At 38.7% G+C, this 18,829-nt stretch overlaps 3 protein-coding genes across 10 annotated transcripts in view; 1 reads left to right on the plus strand and 2 right to left on the minus strand.

Moving 5' to 3' along the window:
* The window catches only part of pip5k1c (phosphatidylinositol-4-phosphate 5-kinase type 1 gamma), a 39,684-nt gene extending 32,885 nt beyond the window's left edge, over window positions 1-6,799 (minus strand). For 2 of the 5 annotated variants that reach the window (XM_020702626.2, XM_020702628.2), the window contains exon 1: window positions 6,412-6,794. In XM_020702626.2, the coding sequence (XP_020558285.1) occupies window positions 6,412-6,544 (133 nt within the window). In that variant the 5' untranslated portion in view covers window positions 6,545-6,794. Of the gene's footprint in view, window positions 1-6,411 lie in introns of all 5 variants that reach the window. The other 3 variants (XM_020702625.2, XM_020702627.2, XM_011474381.3) reach the window with 3 other exon arrangements.
* A 662-nt stretch (window positions 6,800-7,461) lies between these two features.
* LOC101160642 (phospholipid hydroperoxide glutathione peroxidase, mitochondrial) lies at window positions 7,462-18,532 on the minus strand. 4 transcript variants are annotated; one of them, XM_020702632.1, is made up of 7 exons: window positions 18,455-18,532; window positions 10,392-10,486; window positions 10,166-10,310; window positions 8,387-8,538; window positions 8,140-8,164; window positions 7,988-8,047; window positions 7,462-7,808 (listed from the first exon to the last, which is right to left on the minus strand). In XM_020702632.1, the coding sequence occupies exons 1-7, from the start codon at window positions 18,476-18,478 to the stop codon at window positions 7,776-7,778; spliced, it is 534 nt and encodes a 177-aa protein (XP_020558291.1). In that variant the 5' UTR covers window positions 18,479-18,532; the 3' UTR covers window positions 7,462-7,775. The 4 variants fall into 4 exon arrangements, with proteins under 4 accessions (XP_020558291.1, XP_020558288.1, XP_020558289.1 ...); XM_020702629.1 differs by lacking the exon at window positions 18,455-18,532 and adding an exon at window positions 11,665-11,884; XM_020702630.2 differs by lacking the exon at window positions 18,455-18,532 and adding an exon at window positions 11,692-11,863.
* polr2e (RNA polymerase II subunit E) lies at window positions 12,532-18,418 on the plus strand. Its single transcript, XM_004068203.4, has 8 exons — window positions 12,532-12,705; window positions 14,443-14,617; window positions 15,540-15,655; window positions 16,102-16,182; window positions 16,271-16,329; window positions 17,755-17,833; window positions 18,034-18,106; window positions 18,262-18,418. The coding sequence occupies exons 1-7, from the start codon at window positions 12,649-12,651 to the stop codon at window positions 18,097-18,099; spliced, it is 633 nt and encodes a 210-aa protein (XP_004068251.1). The 5' UTR covers window positions 12,532-12,648; the 3' UTR covers window positions 18,100-18,106; window positions 18,262-18,418.
* Window positions 18,533-18,829: the final 297 nt, after the last annotated feature.

An 18,829-nucleotide genomic window follows, 5' to 3' on the forward strand; every position in this document is an offset into this window, starting at 1 on the left:
ATTTTTAGAGGATTTCATGCAAGAACAGATGACTAAATACCGAGAAACGTATTTAATTATGCTTATTCCATTGAATAAATCCACCTTAAAGATGCACAGCAGACTCCGATAAAGTTCAGGTTGTGTCAGTTAATTTCAGCTCCTCTCTTGAAAATCACACTTCCAAATTCCTACTCTAAGTCCTTCACTCCTACCTTTCCCTTCCTGTCTCTGCCTATAAACATCTCTTCTTTCTCTCCGTCTTCCACCAGCAGAAACGGTGGTGATGGTTGCTAACCCAGTCCATGACTGATCCAGTATGAACATTTAATTTGGGCTCTGGTCCATTTTTCTAGAATCTAGAAAGCCTTTAGGAGACGATCCGTCCAGCAGGGCTCGCAGCGACTGGCACTGGTCAGTTTAGCTTTCCTATCCTGAGCTACTTCCCTGCTCCAACTTTAAGGTAAATGCATCATCACATACGATGGGAGTAGAAGAGACAAACGCTGCCAAGTAAGCCCACACAGTTTAATGAATCATTGTGTTCTTAAAAATCAGAGTGAGCAGCTTTCTCTTCAACTCTGCAAGGCTCAGAGTGAGCCGGCTCATCCTTTAATTCCTATGTTTATTCCAAAATTCCTGAATCTGATAATAAGGTATGCAAAATGTATTTTAGATTGGCTCAGAAATAACAGAGAGGAAAAGAGGATGTCTGAAAAGCAGACATCAAACACGACCAGCAACTACAAGCTACGTATGTTATTAGTTCAATAATGAATTATTTTATATACTCTTGAAGACATGTATCTATCACCACGAAGGATGACTGAAGTCTTTCTGGTTGTTTTTTTTTAAGATTGAAAAGTACAAACTAAAAAAAAGTTTAAACCTCAGACTCTCATGAGCATGAACACCATAAAGAAAGTACCAAATACTTTTTAAAGGTGAAAAAAACTGTGTTTTAATGTGGACCAGAAGACTGATGGCTTTGCTCTTCTTTCTGACCGCGGTCATGCTGCAGGTGATGCTTATGAAATGATCATAGCCTTCACGGTCCGCATGTTAACCATCCTAATTGGAAAGAGCATGCTTTTGTTTTAAATGGTTTCAAGGCAGGTCCTGATGGATCAATGTTTGAAACAAAGCCAGAGATTTATTCGGAGGCTTTTACATCTTCAGAGTCACAAGGAAAATGCAGTCAGGCTTCAAAAACCCTTGGAAAACGATTGAAAAGGCCGTGCTAATGTTCTCCCCCCTGTGTGGTGTTTTTAATGCCCCCCACGTGCAGGAAAAAGTCAGTAGTATGTAAATATACGACAACGGCGTCATGGTGTGCGTCAAACGTGCTGATATCAGATAATCTGGCAAACTGTCAATATTTCATACAAGAACCCCCAACGTGCAAAGTGTGGCGTAGCAGAGACGGGCAGAAGGGGGCAAAGGGGGACCTTAAGGAAAGGATGAGCAGGAAGCAGATGGACAGTAACATACCCCTTTGTGCTGCCGTCAGCAGTTCCCGCTGACTGTAGGGGAACAGAGAAAACTGGGAAAATAGGGAGGGGGATGGCCGTGATGGAGACGGGGAAACAAAGGGATTTTGGAGATAGTGCACTTTGGAGGAAGGGACAGGAAATGTGAGTGTGGAGGTACGAAGTCAGATCATGTTGTCATTGATCCAGTGAGGACTAATGGTAGCAGTCAAGAAGCTTTCAGACAGTTTTTTTAACTGCAGTTATGATGCTCACAAAGCTCCACATTTAGAGCAGCTTGGGTGCACTAGACAAAATATAATTATACAAATGTCATGGGATGCCCTTTGACTCGTTATACAAACATCTATGTTTCCTAAAAGGCCGACTTACTGGACCTTTTCCACTGATTTGTTCATATTCATTTATATCAAAACCCATCTCTTCAAACGATCATATGGTTAATCCATTCAGTTACCACAACTTCACTTTATCTGTTGTTTTTCTACCCAGTTTTTATTATGTCCTATTGATGTTTTATCTTGATTTTTATGTTTATTCATGTTTTATTCTGTTCATTTCTTATTGATGTTTTATTCTATTATTTTTTACCCTTGTACAGTGACCTTGGGTGACCTGAAAGGCACTTGAAATAAATGTATTATTATTAAATATTATTATTAATGTGGAATTATCCTATTTTAGAAATTATCTTCTGCTGATCTGGATAATACTCATTTTCAAAAAGTTGATCACTGACTGGCTCACCAAAGCTTCTAAAAATCTAATACACACACTTTTTATTAAGTAAGAATTTCAAATATGCTAAAACTGGGGTCTATGACTGAGTGACTCTTTAGAAACGCATGTCAATCATGTGTTTCTTAAACTCAGCAAATGAATAAATAAAAAAAATAAAAAGGGGATCTGTTGCTTTTGTATTTTTTAGCTATGATTATCTATTCTAGTCCAATTACTTTCTCTGGTCACCTCCCTAAAAAGAAAAGAATAACTCACTGTTCAGAATTAAAGCTGAGATCCATCAACGACACAATGACCAATGTGTTTGCAAAGCTTTCATGTTCTCAATTCTTGTGTTGATCTATTAAATACCTTAGATGCTGTTTTGAAAACCGAAGTAGAAACACTTAACAGATATGATCTAATATTACTTCAGTCAGACTTTATTTTATTAACAATTTGAATGTGTTTTTACATTTGTTTTTTCATGTTGTCACGATGCAGCACTAGGTGAGCTTTTTGTTTTTAGATTTGATCTGATGCCGCATTTATCCGCTGTCCTTTTTGCAGCTGATCTAGTCCTCTGATCTCCTCCTGCCGCGTCCTTTCGGAGCGTCTCCTCGCCTTTGACCCTCCATTTTTGCATCGGAAAAGAAGATTGGAGGGATTTCTTTGAGGTCTAAAAGACTCAGACGAACCCCATCGGTCTCCTTCTGAAGAGGAACTCACTGGATTCTATACAGCGGTGAAGTCACACAAAATGTGTCTCAGCATTAAAACACAAGTTGAGAACACATGATCTGATTTAATAAAAAAAAATCTAAAGTTTAGCTTTCAATACCTCTTTTAAAACATTCAAGTCTCTCCCCTAACATTTGTGGAAATCAGACTTCTGACATCCAATAAAACGATATATCCTTGTTATAATCTGCATGTTGTTGTTTTTTTTCAAGCACAATTATTTCTCTACAAAAATATGAAGTTGTTTGATGTGTTTCTGTCATTTCTGAGCTGAGCTTCCTTTGTTTTCTGTGTCTGCTTTTGATGCATTTTTGTCATGATGTCTGATTTGTTACAAATCTTTTTGATTTGTTTTCAGGAGATTTATGTGACTATGTTTTGCATTAAATAAAATGTTAAGCTATGTTAGTGGGACACAGATTTACCCAACGCTTGGCTCTGTGGTGGAACGTCCCAGCTCCGGTCTAAGGAGCTGGGACTCCTCCATTTAGCAGCTTTTCTCCTCAAATGAGCGCTGTTTACAAGTCTCAGACTGCAGATTCCTCCCCGTCTCAACGGCAGCATGCGCAGTTTAAATCACCAGTTTGCAGGATTAAGAAGCTGCACATGAGAGACGATTAATTTTCCACTTTTACTGGAGAAAATTCCTTAAAATGTTTGATGCAAACACTTAACAGTCGGTCAATCACTCCTCATATTCTCTCCTCACAGGCTGTTATTTTACATGAATACACTTTCTATGCACACAGAATGAAAAAAGTGCAAACAAATCATTTGTTGTTTTCAAAAGGTTAAAGAATAATGAGGTAAGAACTAAGAACAAGAAGACATTTTGCCTTGCTTGAGGAGTGGAGATCCAACAATGACAGATGCCAGACTACACCTCTGCCTCTGTCATGAGAAAACAGCCCAATTCAAACAGATGACATGGTTTCTGGAGATCTTTCATTCAATAAATCAAAGTAGCCAAAAAGTTTGAAACTGTGAGCAGGGGCCTCAAAAGTAGCCGGCTCCCAGCTAATATTTGCCGCCTGTGAGCACGATAGTCGCTGCCTACTTTCTGATAACGGACACGGGTTTCATTTCGTACCATTTAGAAATGGCTCACTTCCACTTCCAACCAATTGCAGTCCACTCAGTTGCCTTTTTTTTTAAATATGGATGCTCCCATGTTGGAGCCATCAGTAAGCAGTGGTTGGTCCAAAATCTGACAATTAAATGTTTTCAATGTTTTACATGGGGGCCAGGCCAGGAGGCACCACATCCTTATATTGAGGCATCAGATTGGCCAGTTTATAGCTTTGTACACCAGAAGAAAATATTATGTGACAATAGAATTAACAGCAGGTAGAAGAAAGGTAGCAAGGCAAGAATGGTTATTTTGACAAATGTACTGATTGAGTAATATCGGTTTATTTCTCTACAGATGTTTATGGAAATAATGGGTACTTCCTGTTTGGAATGTGAAAGGGGGGGTCATTCTGTCAATAGATCCAAAAAAACAATATATTTAACAGCAATTCACCTTTTAGCCCGTTTAGCCCCATTTAAAAGTATAAAAACCTATTTTGCCCCAGACTACTTCAAGTGTTTGGTTGTAGTAAAAATTAACTTCAGAACAATCACTTTTTTGGAAATTCTTATATTTCTCATGTTCTGAAAGTACAGGAAGAGTGAAAGAGTATGGTGACCCTCATGCTGAAACTATGAATCCTGAGATTATCAAAATGCAATCATCTTGTTGCATCCTGAAAAAGGCCATGCATTTGGTCTCTAATAAAAAACACATAAAGAAACCATTACTAAGGCTAATAATGCACAGGTTGGCAATATTTTGTTTCAAACAAGATAGCTACCTATAAATGACCTAATCCCAGGTGGGAATAGTCATCCCCATAGAACAGTTATGTGTGTTATTATGATTGTTTTTTGGTAAACAAACCAGTCTAAGTAAATCCAGATTAAATCACAACAAGCTCTTTTCATGCCAAATCCTTCATGAATGCTGCACCGTGTAACCTGCTTAAAGGCGGCACACATCAAAAACGAATGCTTCAGACCACATCTTCTGCTTAAGGACCAGCCTTGCCATATCATGCTGAGAGGTAATGACCCAGCAGACACGTGCTTGTGAAATGACCCGAGGTGATTGCCAGCATGCGTGACTTCAGATGGATTTTTTTAATACTTGAATTTAAAAGCCACCAGAAGACTAATTTCCCCTCTTTTTTTACAGCAAAGCCAGCCATTGTGGAAATGACCAACACTGTTTCCATTGGTTAGGAGAAAAGTCAACAAAAAGCGACAGGAATTGTCACAATGTTGGGGTCTGTTGGAGCCAAAGGCAGACCTCACAGCTGAGGGTAGTCATGTGCATATTCACATCTAATTTGTTCAGCGTGCATGTGATTTTATAATACTGTGTCATTTATGAATATGCATACAACTATGGTGATGATATAATACTGGTACAACATAACGGTACAAGATAATAGCCTTGGCTAATTGCTGGGATCTTTAACTAATCTCCACAGTCGTACATTTAGTTTTTTTTAAAGTTTATCTCATTTTGTAAAATTGCTTGCAAAATCCAAAACCCTGTGTAGCTTTCTAGAACATAGTTTATGCAGGAATTCCTTGAAAAATTCACCTCTAAATTGAGGGTGGGACTGTTGGCACGGAGTAAGCCCAACCCCACTTCCCGTCAACCCATTGTTTACATGCTATTCTGCTAGCTCACAGCCCCTTCCATCCCTAACCTACACATTGGCGGGACAACACGAATGGCGAGCGTTATTGGAGCTCTCCAGTTTTGATCCGTTTTCCCCGCTCAGACGAGGAAACAAAGACGTACATGGATCCATTTGACTGCAATTGGATGCATCAGAATGGAGCAGAGCAGCTCTTTAAAAAACACACTCTCTTTATATAACTATGCAGTTCTTTTTATTTTACAGTTCTTCTTCTAAATAACAAAAGAATGCATTTATTTAAAGATATTTTTCGTTTAAAAAAAAACTTGATCAAATCACAAAGAAGAATTTACAGTAATTAATTCATATGATATGCATGGTTGGTTTACATAATAAGATATGCGCATATATTTAAACCCACAACATTGAATTATGTGACGATAGGTTCAGCCAGCATGATGAAAATAAATAAATAGGGTGCAGCTTTATCCTTACTAAACTCATATATAAACTAGTAATTTTATGACTGTGTTGTTTGATTTTCATATAATGCTGCATTCTGTTAATATGCGTAAATGAATCCACTGTCTGTCTGTCATCAGCCGGTGAGCAGCCTAACTTCACCTGTTCATTAGTTAGCCTCTAGCCTAGCTAACAGCCCCTTTGCTAGCAGAGATGAGTCGGGTCTTTAGGGTGAGAGCGGCGGGAAAAACAGAGTAACAACTGAAACGGACAAACATAATGGGTGTTTACAGAGCACGTGAATGAATGTGTTTGTGTCAAATTACCCATGTCTGAAGCGTCCATCCCGTACGTAACCCCCACCACCGCGTCCGCATCATCGGAGGATGCGGCCCCGGACATCGGGCTCCCGTCCCTGGCCTCCGTGAGCCCAACCGCTCCCTCGGCTGCAGCTTCCATTCAGCCTCTCGGAGGACAAAAAAAAAGAAGAAAAGAAAAAAAACAGGAAAGCTTCTCCAAATGACGAGCCCACGACGACAATCACACGAGAGATGGGAGACAGAAACGCTCCGTCTGATACGGTATTTAAAGGAAAGACGGAGGGATAGGGATCTCCTGCGGTCGCTTCATCAGTGCGGTCTATCCTGACGACAGTCAGTCTCTGCTCCTCTCTCCGCTCGGCAGCACTTGCTGCTGCTGACTGGCGCCATCTGCAGGCGGATGAGGGAAGTGCACTCAGGATCTCATCAGATTCCTCTGAATAAATGAAAATGGTAAAGACTCCCTTAAATGTTTATTAACCCCTTTTCCAGGCAAAAAGTCTCAATTATTTTACATAATTTCTTTGAATGAACAAATAAAATTTTGTTATTTTACTAATAAAACACCATATGAACAAAAGTACATCAAAGCTGTTCATAAGCAAAGCAAAATCTTTTATTTTATCCAAGCAGGATGCTTTCTGTTATACTTATCTGTTTGTTTGTTTTTTTTAAATATATATTAGTGCAGTAACATTGTGATTATGTTCTAAGACACTGGGGCTTGCTTTTATTTTATTTAGTTATAACCGTTTTCATGAAATTGTGTTTGCAAAGGTTTATGACTATTTTATTTATTAACAGTCATGCTCAACTGAGTTTTCATTTTTCTGTCTATTCGGCCTTTTTGTTCAGTAAAATCAGTCCTTAACCTTTGATTAACTGATCATGTCAACTAATGAACAATCACAATTTAGAGCTAAGAAAGTGTATTTTGAATATTATACATTGAATATTTTACCTCTTATATTGCCTGTGTTGTTCAGCTGACCTGTGTATTTTTTCTTTCCAGAACACAATTTTTTTAGAGCAATATGGAAAAACGAAAACAATACATTTTAGTAGAAGGAATTTATTTATTAAGAAAACAAAGCGGGATTTGAAGCTGTTCAAATATTGATGTGCTCATGCAGGGACGCTTCTCTGCACTTCAGGAAACCAAGGAAACATAAGCTTTGCAATCCTCCCAGCAGGTTTGCACGCCATTTTTATCAGGTCTGTTCTGCCCACCGAGTGGGTTTCCAAACAGTCCGCCATTGGTCTGGGGTGGAGTTCAAACTATGTTCGCTGGTGCTTGAAGAGATAGAGAAAGCAGTGCAAAAACACAGAATAAAAGGCATCAAAACAGGAATAAGCTGTCTCTTAGAGGGTTAAAGGTATTTAGGAAGATCCTTTTCCACCACCTGGAGAAAGAAAGAAAGCAAAAGGCATTTTTTAAATTCCATTTTTAATACAAACTATTCACAGCAGATGCACAAATGTCACTGTAAATTTTGTCAGTTTACAAAGAAAGCTAAGTTATTATTATTTATTTTGTTCACAGTGATTCAATATTGATGACAAGCAGAGATTTGGTTCTTACACTTGGATCATCCATTGGTCCGTATCTTTTCACCACCTGTCCCTCTTTGTTGATCAAAAACTGGAGACAAAAAGGAGAAAAAGTGAGAAGCACGTTTAGGAGAGGAGTTTTTTTATTTGAGCTCCGTTTTAAATGTGGAAAGAAACATTTACCTTAGTGAAGTTCCACTTGATGCTACTGCAAGAACGAAAAAGAAAAATGTTAGAAACAATTTATCCTATTAAGCCAAGGTTTAAATAACAGTTTGTGAGATGAAAACTGATGTTATTTTAATTACAACATACAAAGCAAATTGTAGATGCTTTACAGCAAACCCAGCAGCCCTTTTATACAGATGATTTTAAGATTTATTGTATAGTAACAACTTTTCGACTTTCACTGGATTTCTGCTGCACTTACTTTCCAAAAAGGCCTCTACCGTGTGGCTGCTCCTTCAACCACTTCCACAGCGGGTGAGCGCTGGGCCCGTTCACGTCAATCTTACTGAACAGATCAAAATGAGCGTCGAAAGACTCAGCAAAACTCTTGATCTGAGTCTCATTACCAGGCTCCTGTAAAAAATAAACAAATAAAAAAAACAGAGCGGTCACATCCTGTGAGCCCTCGCACGGTGGACAGGAGGGTAGGAAAAACCTGGAAGCGTTCAGAATGAAGCCATATGAGGATAAATAAATAAGCTTCAGGCTTCTTTTAGGTCTATCAATAAGGTTAAAAAGTTAAAAAGGGCCTGGGTATTTTAAGACATGCAATGTTGTTGATTCACAGAAATAGATCTAATACACCAAAAACACAATAGGGGTGTGGCGATTTTATATTCCAACGATCCAACCAGATGGATCTGTCTGAGGCCAGTTATTAATCGAATCAAATCGACCTAAAACAGTGTAAAACCGTTTCAAAATGAGATAAATGGATTATAATCAATATTGGAAAATACCATTTGGGTTGAGGCACAGTAGGTTTATTTTCCTGTAAAGTAAAAACGACCAAGTGCATCACGGCGGACAAAACACGTGATGCAGCAAAACCGGATCAGTCCATCATTCTGGTTCAATGTGTGGACAGACTTTGATTATAGCAAAGTCATGTGACCATCCAGTGTGCTAGAATGTTCTAAGAATGTTCCCTTTGGATGTGGAAAAACAACAGTAGGCTCAACTTTAGGAAACTAAAATGTCAATGGATTTGACACTCATTCTTGTTTGCTCGTATACATATTTAATTTACACTTGATAATCTTGAAAGAAATCCTAGGAATCTGGAAAACTTAACCTGCACTGTTCAGTATCCAGGTATTTATCTCTGAGTCACTGGTTGACGTTTTGGCTGAATATGTCCTGGATCCACTTTAGGTCAGTAAATCGGATCGTTCAAAATGAACCAAAATCCACTATGAATCATATCAACAACCACAAATTATAATATGAATCAAATAGTTCTTCAAATGAATCCTTACACTGCTGTGAAATAATATACTGTGGTAAAAAAAAGAAAAACAGTTTGATACTAAAGTTATGGTGTAAATACAATAAATTCCCATAACAGCACTTGCTAAAAACCCTCTCTATAATTTTTACATTTGTAATTCTTTGAAAATAAGTTTACTGTTTTTTGCTTCAGTCTGAGCACTTCCTGCTACCAACAAGAGAATTATTTCCCTGTATTAACCAAAAACATCCATAGTTTACCAAATCTTACTTACAAAACATTAGTAGATATTATTTACTTAACAACCTTTTAAAAATAAAAGAAAAGCATACAAAGACCTTTAAATTGGTACAGTTCTTCAGAACAGCAATAGACAAACACAAAAATCAATGTTCCCCTCCCTCCCCTGACCATGGTCCACTAAACACAAAGTTTTTTAAGAATCATTCTTCTAGTGTTTCTGTTATCTGGCTGAGAGGCAAACATGCAGCCAAAGGAAATGAACAAACTGCAACTATGACTCTGCAAAAGATTAGGACTTTTGAAAAAAGCACAACTGCTTTTTACATAAATTTACATCATAAATTTCAACCTCAAATCCACATTTCATCCTTTCTATACCCTGATTTGTAAAGTACACCCAAAGCTTTATTAAAACGAATGCAACAATTATGAAAGAAAGTTGGAAATTTGATCTCTTGGGATATTTTACCTTCACAAACACAATTTTAGACGACAAAACATAAATACCTGATTCCCAAACTGGTTGGATGGGAAAGCGAGGATGCGTAAACCTCTCTCAGCATACGCGGCGTGCATCTTTGCAAACTGAGAGTAGTTTACTACGGTTTTGCCTCATTTGGAGGCGACGTTGGTGATGATGACAACGTTCCCCCTGAAAAACACACACAACGGGAAAATGGATGATCGTCGTTTTACCAGAAGAGCAAAACGAGAAAGAATTGATCTCAAATACCTGTATTTTTCCAAGGAAACCAAGTTGCCATCGATGTCTGTTGCATTGAAATCGTAAATAGATGTGGCCCTCTGCCAGTCCTCTGTCGGAGTGGACTGTTGGTTAAAGGTAAACATTGTTTTAAAGGCATAAAAATGTCAATCTGGGTGAAAATCAGCACAAAAATAAACAAAAATATACCAGACATGACATAAAACATAAGAAAAAATGAACAAATCCATTCTATAAAAACACAAAACAAAAGCAGAGCTGGCAAAGTTAGGTTCCAGTCCAATGCAGCTCCTGTCATTTCTTACCATAACCTGCAGCAGGACAGAGAAAAGCACTGTACAGCCTGTCAGGAGCATGGCTGCCCTTCAGTTCGCCTCTATAAAGGCAGAAAACAATCCGATCTCTGATTCCCCCTCCCCGCGACTCTGGCTTTATACGCAAAAAGCACACGTTGCAGTGTCCTCACAGAGAAAACATGTGATCTGTAACGCAGCTGATAGGATGGGATTGTCCAGCACTTCCTACTTTCCTGCTGGCAATTAAAGCCTGCAGATCAAAAACACCTTTGTACTGCGGTCCACAGTTCACAGCATTGACATAATCTCAAGACAACCTGAGCCATTTGCCCAGGCAAAGGAAACAAAAACACATTGTGTCAAATGATTAAAACTAATAGGGAAAAGAATCTAATCCCAGAAAAAAAGAGATCTTAAATGTACTGATTTGATCAACAAACCACGACAGGAAATAAGAAACTTCACGATTTATCAGTCATTGTGTTTGTTTTGAACTGTTCTTCTGAGCTGTCTTGGTATTTAGACTCATATAAAAACCTAAATGGAATTTAGCAATGTGTTCTTAAATGGCAAAACATACAAAATGTGAAGGTAAATGTAAAAAAAATAAAAAAGTAAGGCAGAGGTTTTTTACGTCATACAAAAAAAAACATCTAAAATGTTGACACTGTGATATGTTTATCAGCTGGTGCCAGTGAACAGACGGAGTGAAGGATGCTGGCGCTGCTCCAGCGTTTGTGACTATAGTCTGTTCTGTTCCGGACTGTTCGGAACCATCCAGAACTCGCTGGCTAACAAATATAAGAGGTTTATGAGCTTATGGAGAAATCTCCTTACGAGGTGTTAAGCAGAACGATGACAAAAACACAACAATAACAGGAGACATGCCTACGTATGCATAGACATGTAATAATACATGTACTCCAATGGAAACGCATGCACTGTGCTAGGCTATGCAATCAGGTTATAGAGAAGAAATACTTTACCGTGGTGGACAAAACAAAGTACAGTACCATCGCCAGCAGTGCTCCGCTGCTCGCTATAGCCCCAACTGTCAACATAACAATTAATGGCCTCATTTTTGACAGCGACTTAAATAAAAATAATAATAAAAAGGCCCCAGTTATCGGAAAAAATCTATTTTGTTCATTGTAAGCGCACGTGACTCATTTCCACCCAGTGTTGTGAAACTCAAGTGGGTGGAGTCAAATGCTTGACAAGACAAGGAGGAAATGACGTATGAGGTTTTTCAAAACAAAAATAAAAATAAAATATAGGTCAAAACGTTCAAAAAAAGGGGGGGGGGTAGGAGATAGAGGTGCACGATATGAGGAAACTCGCGTTCTGCGATATCAATGATCAATATTGCGATGACGATATAACTAGCGATACATGAACAAATAGCAAAACAGCCAAAAGACAGTTTCTATTTCACTGCAACAGTTTAATTTAAAGAAGAGTCAAGATGACGTACTTAAATTATACTCAATGACCCTCGTCTACATTCTAAGATTTTATCTATTTTTATAGATAAAATGTGTCATAATTAAAACATAGAAGGTGATATATTTATTTATTATTAGCAAAATATACTAAGCTTTTTTAAAACCTAAATTCAGTCAGTAAAAAATAAATTTAGAAAGAGATTTTTAATTCTGAAGCAAATTTTTATTTTAATTTATTTTTTTTACCATAAGTAAATTGTCTTCAGATTTACATTTCCAATTAGCCGAAGTTAAAAAAAAATACCGAATAATTAAGAACATTTTATGAAGACTTAATAAATTCGCTCTGAAGATAATAACCTGGAGGACTTTTCTTTAAGAACAGTTTTTTTAAACGTCAACTCGATCAAACGCAATGCATTGTGGTATATAATATTGGCCAAGCCAGGAACCATCGATGCCATCGGATTTTTAGAAGAATATTAGTGATTTAAAAATACGAAAAGGAGAATAAATTGAGAAAGGATGGACGATGAAGAGGAAACTTACCGGCTGTGGAAGATCCGTAAAACAATAATGCAGGTGGATTAAATAAAAGGATATACTAGCTTAGCAGCGAACTAGCTGTTAGCTTCACATGTGGCTCGCGTTAAAGAGTCGCTTTTGACTGCCATTGTTAAAGTTGTAACTAAATCTTTTACGTTTTGTGTGTTAATCTCTTATTCTCAGTGCAAGTCGTTCCAATTACGCGCTCAGACTTTTTTTTTTAATTATTATGTGTAGGAATGATGCATTCGTTAGCCTCGTTTGAACGAAGGCTAACTTTAGCACACCCATGATGACCCATTAAAAAAAGCCAACATGTTTTCGTACATGTAGACTACATGTATGACAACATGAATGCTTCAAATCATTAAATACACTTTCACAAAGTTTGCTGCTAAACTGCTTTTAGATTTTTGTTTCTGTGATGTACTGAAATATAGTTATCAGCTCTTTATTACGTTTAGGCTTTTTTTAATCGACAATAATTATATGACATTTATGCAGAGAGTCAGGTTTTGCAGTGTTGGACTTCCTTTGTCAGCACCCCTGCAATTCGACTGGGCATGCTGTCAATCAACTTTAGGGCCAAATCCTGACCGATAGCAACCCAGATTGATTAAGATCTGGGGAGTTTCCAGGCCGTGGACCCAAAATGTCAACATTTTGGTCCCCGATCCACTTAGTTATCACTTTTGCCTCATGGCACGGTGCGCCATCGTGCTGGAAAATACATTGTTTGACGCCAAACTGTTGTTGGATTGCTGGAAGAAGTTGCTGTTGGAGGGAGTTTTGGCACCATTCTTTATTCATGGCTGTGGTTTTGGAGAAAAATGCGAATGAGCCCACTTCCTTGGATGAGAAGCAACCCCACACATCAAGGGTCTCAGGATGCTTTACTGTTGGCACGACACGGGACAGGTGGTAGCTCTCACCTTTTCTTCTCCGGACAAGCCTTTGTCCAGATGCCCCAAACAATCGGATAGAGGCTTCATGGGAGAATAGGACTTTGCCCCAGTCCCCAGCAGTCCACTCGCCATACTTTTTGCAGAAGATCAATCTGTCCCTGATGTTTGTTTTTGGGGTGGATAAGTGGCCATCTTCTAAAAGTCTCCGCCTCACTGTGCATGCAAATGCGCTCACACCAGCCTGTTGCCATTCCTGAGCAAACTCTGCACTGGTGGCGCTCCGATCCCACAGTTAAAACCCATTAGGAGACGATTCTTGGCACTTGCTGGACTTTCTTGGACGCTCTGAAACCTTGTTAACAAGAATTGAACCTCTTTCCTTGAAGTTTTTGATGATCCTATAAATTGTTGATTTAGGTGCAATCTTAGCTGCCACAATATCCTCGCCTGTGAAGCCATTCTTATGCAACGCGATGATGGCTGCACACGTTTCTTTGCCGGTCAGCATGGTTAACAGTGGCAGAACAATGATTTCAAGCATCACCCTCCTTTTAACATGTCAAGTCTGCCATTCTAACCCAACCGGCCTGACATCATGATCTCCAGTCTTGTGCTCGTCAACATTCTCAACTGAGTTAAAAAGACGATGACTGAAATGATTTTTGGGGGGGGGATTCATTTAATTTTCATGGCAAAGAAGGACTACGCAATTCATCTGATGACTCTTTGTAACATTTTGGAGAACATGCAAATTGCTATTATAAAATCCTAGGCAGCAACTTTTGCAATTTCCAATATTTATGTAATTCTCAAAACCTTTGGCCAACACTATACATATTAAAATGTTGTTTGTTTTTTTTAACCACAGCTCTGCCACGATCGAGGCTATCTGGTAACACAAGATGAGTTGGACCAGACCCTGGAGGAGTTCAAGAGTCAATTCGGAGACAAACCCAGCGAGGGTCGTCCCAGACGGACGGACCTTACAGTCTTGGTCGCACACAACGATGATCCCACTGATCAAATGTTTGTTTTCTTTCCTGGTAGGTTTATACTTGAGAATAATTTGGGAACTCATCCTTTTATCCATAAAATAACCAAAAGTTTAAGTTACACTCCAATCATATTTCGATTTATTTTTAAAGGAGTCCCCAGTGGTATTATATTTATGAATGCTCTGTTTTTAGCCAAATTCATAAAAACCTGTGTGGGCATCACTGTTGGCACGGACGTAAGCCCCTGCTGATATCCCATCATCCCTTTTTTGTTTACACACTCTCCCATTAGATTACATTGACTTTATTAGAGAATTGAGCCATGGTGACGTCGCCTTTCTTCCGGCTCCAGAGAAATGAAGCCAATAGACCCTTTTCATGGTGACGTCAGACAAAACAGAGACATGGGCGCCATTGTGTCACCGTACTTCTGGTTTTAGACGAGCAAAGCTGACAACTGAACGCTGTTTAACACCATTCTATGAGAAGAATACACACTAACCTTACCAATCGCAACGGCACTTTTTACATGATTTATTTTATAAATGTCATATCCAACTGTAGTCAATTTCCTCTTTTAAATCTTTCACAAGTCAAAATACAAATTTAAGTAATCCATCAATATTTAAGGTTCAGTTGAAAATATCAACCTTTCATTTGAGTCTAACAGGTTATATTTTTTTACAGTTTCCTATTCTTTTTATCATTTTTCTTTTTCGCAGATCAGACACAGTTATTGGCAATAGCAAAGAGGTTCAGTGTTAGAAAATATTGCAACCGTAATTAGTTGTACTTTAATATAAGACACACTGGAACTGTCTTCAATTCTGTCATATTTGTCCTCCATATTAAAAAAACACCGTTTTCACCGGGGTGGCTCATCAAACATGGGAGCAGCGAATGTATTTACATTTCTGAACAAGCCTAATAAAGCTTTATTCAAAATGATTCTTTTTCTATTCTGGATTAGAGGAACCCAAGGTCGGGATCAAGACAATCAAGATGTACTGTCAAAGGATGCAGGAGGAGAACATTACTCGAGCCATCATCGTGGTTCAGATGGGCATGACACCCTCAGCTAAGCAGGTATGTGTAATCATTTAAAACTAAGGCTGGGTATCGTTGCTAAAGTTTACATACTGGAACGGTTCCTGATCATTACATTGTTGGATACTGATTCAAAAAAATATTTTTATAACACATTCTTCAGAAATGTTTTATCTTATTTTGAAAGTAATGACTTATCTCTAACCAGTGTACACACAAAAAAAGCACAATGGGCACAAAGTGAAATCAACACAACATATCTGTACACACAGACTGCTAAATAACTTGATATATTTGAGGCTCACTATATATAAGTATCAAAATTTGGTATAAGACTCAAATTATTCCTTCAATTGTTGATATTGTTAAGATATTTAAGTCAGTGTCTACAATGACTCTAACTTGATGCACGGCCCTAATTGAAATATTACTAAAATAAGCAAAGACGCTGAACATTTACTTGAAAATGTAATCCTATTTTACAGTCTCTTGTGGACATGGCACCAAAGTACATTCTGGAACAGTTTCTGCAGCAGGAACTGCTAATAAACATTACAGAGCACGAGGTAAATTTCTTGTTATCAGTCTAAAGTTTGATAGAACTGCAGCAAATGACTGTGAGTTGTAACTCGTTGTCTTGTGTTTGATTTTCAGCTTGTCCCAGAACACATCGTCATGACGAAAGAAGAAGTGACGGAACTTCTAGCTAGATAGTATCTTTTACACTGGTGTACAAATTCACTCACTATCCCGGCCTAACCCATGAATGACTATAACGTGTGGGACTATTGAGTGAGCTGGATTTTAATGCGATCTGAACTGAAGCGCCTCACTGTTTGTTTGTTTTTTAATGCTAAATATGACGTCACCCATTGGCCAAAGTAAAAACTAAAGCTGGGTTCACATCGAGCGCGATATGAGTGGGAGGGGCGTCCAGTTTAATGCCAAGTAAAATGGTAAATGGTGTATGCTTGCATAGTGGTTTACTACCTTCTTGAAGGCCCAAAGCGCCTTACAGACACAGTCCCAAACATACACTCTCTCTCATACACTGATGGCGGCTCTGCGGTGGCGCCAACCTAAAACCACCAGGAGCAACACGGGGTTCAGTGTCTTACCCAAGGACACTTCGACACATGGGGGCGGGAACCGAACCTGCAATTTTCTGCTCAGGGATCGACCGCTCTCTCTCTGCCCCACAACCCAAGTCAATGTCCAGTCGTAGTCCTTGGCCACATTTTGAGCGTTGGTCGCTGCACGATTTTCTAGCAACAGCATGATTCGGGTGGCGTGATGTTTCCAGATGTATCAACCAATCAGGAACTCCGGTTTGGCCTCCGACCAGTTGATGACGTAATCAGCTGGTGGAGTCCAAAACCGAAAAGGTGGAGAATCTGATTGTTTCCATTTGTTCTCCTGAATTTTTGATGTTTTTTATTTTTGTATTGAGACAATAATAAAAGAAGTCATTTAATGTTATTTTTTCGCTCCTCGGACTAACGGAGGAAAGGAAGTCGTCAAACTGGGTCACAGAGAGACTGTAGTGCTGCTGTCATTCAGATCCAGCTCCTGCAGTAGATGGTGCAGCTCACCGTACTGCCAGAGTTTTCTGATGATGGAGCTCTTCAAATAAATCAACCTGATCTCTCAACATCATCCATGTCATCCATGATGTAGCGATGAGGTTGAAAACCTTTGACAGTAGCTCCTCCCACATGCGGCAGGTTTACGAATCCACTAGGACAAATGTCAAGCGGCGAATTTGACCTGCATCCAAACAGGCTGAGGACGCGAATCACGTCTGGTTTGAACGCAGCGTAATACTTGGTTCTGATGATGTAAACTTGGATAATTTATTTAAAAAAATACATTAACATTAATTTTTAGAATGAAAAGTCATTCAAAAGTAATGCATTGTGTTATTTTCCAATCTAGTGAGCAACGATGCACACTGCCTTTTCGCAGAGACTTATGGGAAATTTCCAGAGCTTTGGATTTATTAATCGTAGATTTGAACAACAAAACGGAAAACACCTTGAACAGTGCACTAAGTAGTGAGTGAATTTAGACTAATTCACTGCTGAATTTAATAAAAAGTGAATTGTTTGTTCTTTGAGTCCTTAACATATTTATTTCAGTAAACTGAAGGAAAGCCAGCTGCCAAGGATCCAGGCCGGGGACCCTGTAGCTCGCTACTTTGGCCTAAAAAGAGGACAGGTAGCAGACTGTGGAACCTTCAGAAAGCATATAATTATGCAAATGATAGCATTTTAATCAGTATTCTGTTTAAACCTTATTTGCATCATGTGTTGTTGTTTTTTTTATATTTAGCACGGAAAAGGACAGAGTGCTCACTGTCTGGTGTTTAACACGACTTTGAGATGTTTTTTTTTGTTTTGTTTTTCATGGATTCTCAGGTTGTGAAGATCATCAGACCGAGTGAGACAGCCGGACGATACATCACATACCGACTGGTTCAGTGACAGATGAGTATGTGGTGATGATTATTCTCCTCCAGAGAACAACTCGTCAAATATGTCACATTAAAAAGTTGGGAAAGTGTTGCCTGGCATGTGGAACAACTACATTTATAATTAACTATGACTATAATCTGTTTTTGTAAATGATTTATTTTTATTCTTTAGTTCTCTTGGATCAACGTGTCGCACCAGGGTGGAGAATACAGTTTTCATCAAACATCTGTGAATCTTCCTGCTTTTTTGATGACCAATTTTGTAAATTACAGTTAACAAGGAAATGTGTGTTTTTGTTGGAAAAAGAAATAAACATTTTTACAGAAATGGATTATTTTCTTCTGTGAATGGGGCGGGTGCTTACCTTCTTTTTCCTCTTAAAAGGCATCGTGTTGTCGATGCAGTAAGACGTTTTTCACCAAGCGCTGTTTTTGTTCCTCATCACCGTCAAGCACTTCCTCGTCTGTCAGAGAGGCGACGAAGCTGCGCGATGGGTTAAGGATGTGAAAGCTGATTCGCTGTGGCGACTGCTGACGGAATACGCCACATGTTGAACAGCTGATGTGTAAATGGTGTGACCTTAAATACTGAGTTCCTCTTCGGGACAGTGGTGTATGGATTTGTGTGTGCGTAATACTTGATTTTTAACTTTTACAAACTGCATTTATGCACAGGTCAGAGTTCCAAGTGCACGAAGGGTTCTGAGACTTTTCACGTCTCCAGTTTTGGGCCTAGATGA

The sequence above is a fragment of the Oryzias latipes genome, chromosome 4 (assembly GCF_002234675.1).
Source record: "Oryzias latipes chromosome 4, ASM223467v1".
NCBI lineage: Eukaryota > Metazoa > Chordata > Actinopteri > Beloniformes > Adrianichthyidae > Oryzias > Oryzias latipes.

Coding starts and splice junctions, on each gene's coding strand:
- polr2e (XM_004068203.4), top strand. CDS start 12,649: ATGGACGATGAAGAGGAAACTTACCGGCTGTGGAAGATCCGTAAAACA. Junction 15,656..16,101: donor TGACACCCTCAGCTAAGCAG/GTATGTGTAATC, acceptor CCTATTTTACAG/TCTCTTGTGGACATGGCACC. Junction 16,183..16,270: donor TAAACATTACAGAGCACGAG/GTAAATTTCTTG, acceptor TTTGATTTTCAG/CTTGTCCCAGAACACATCGT.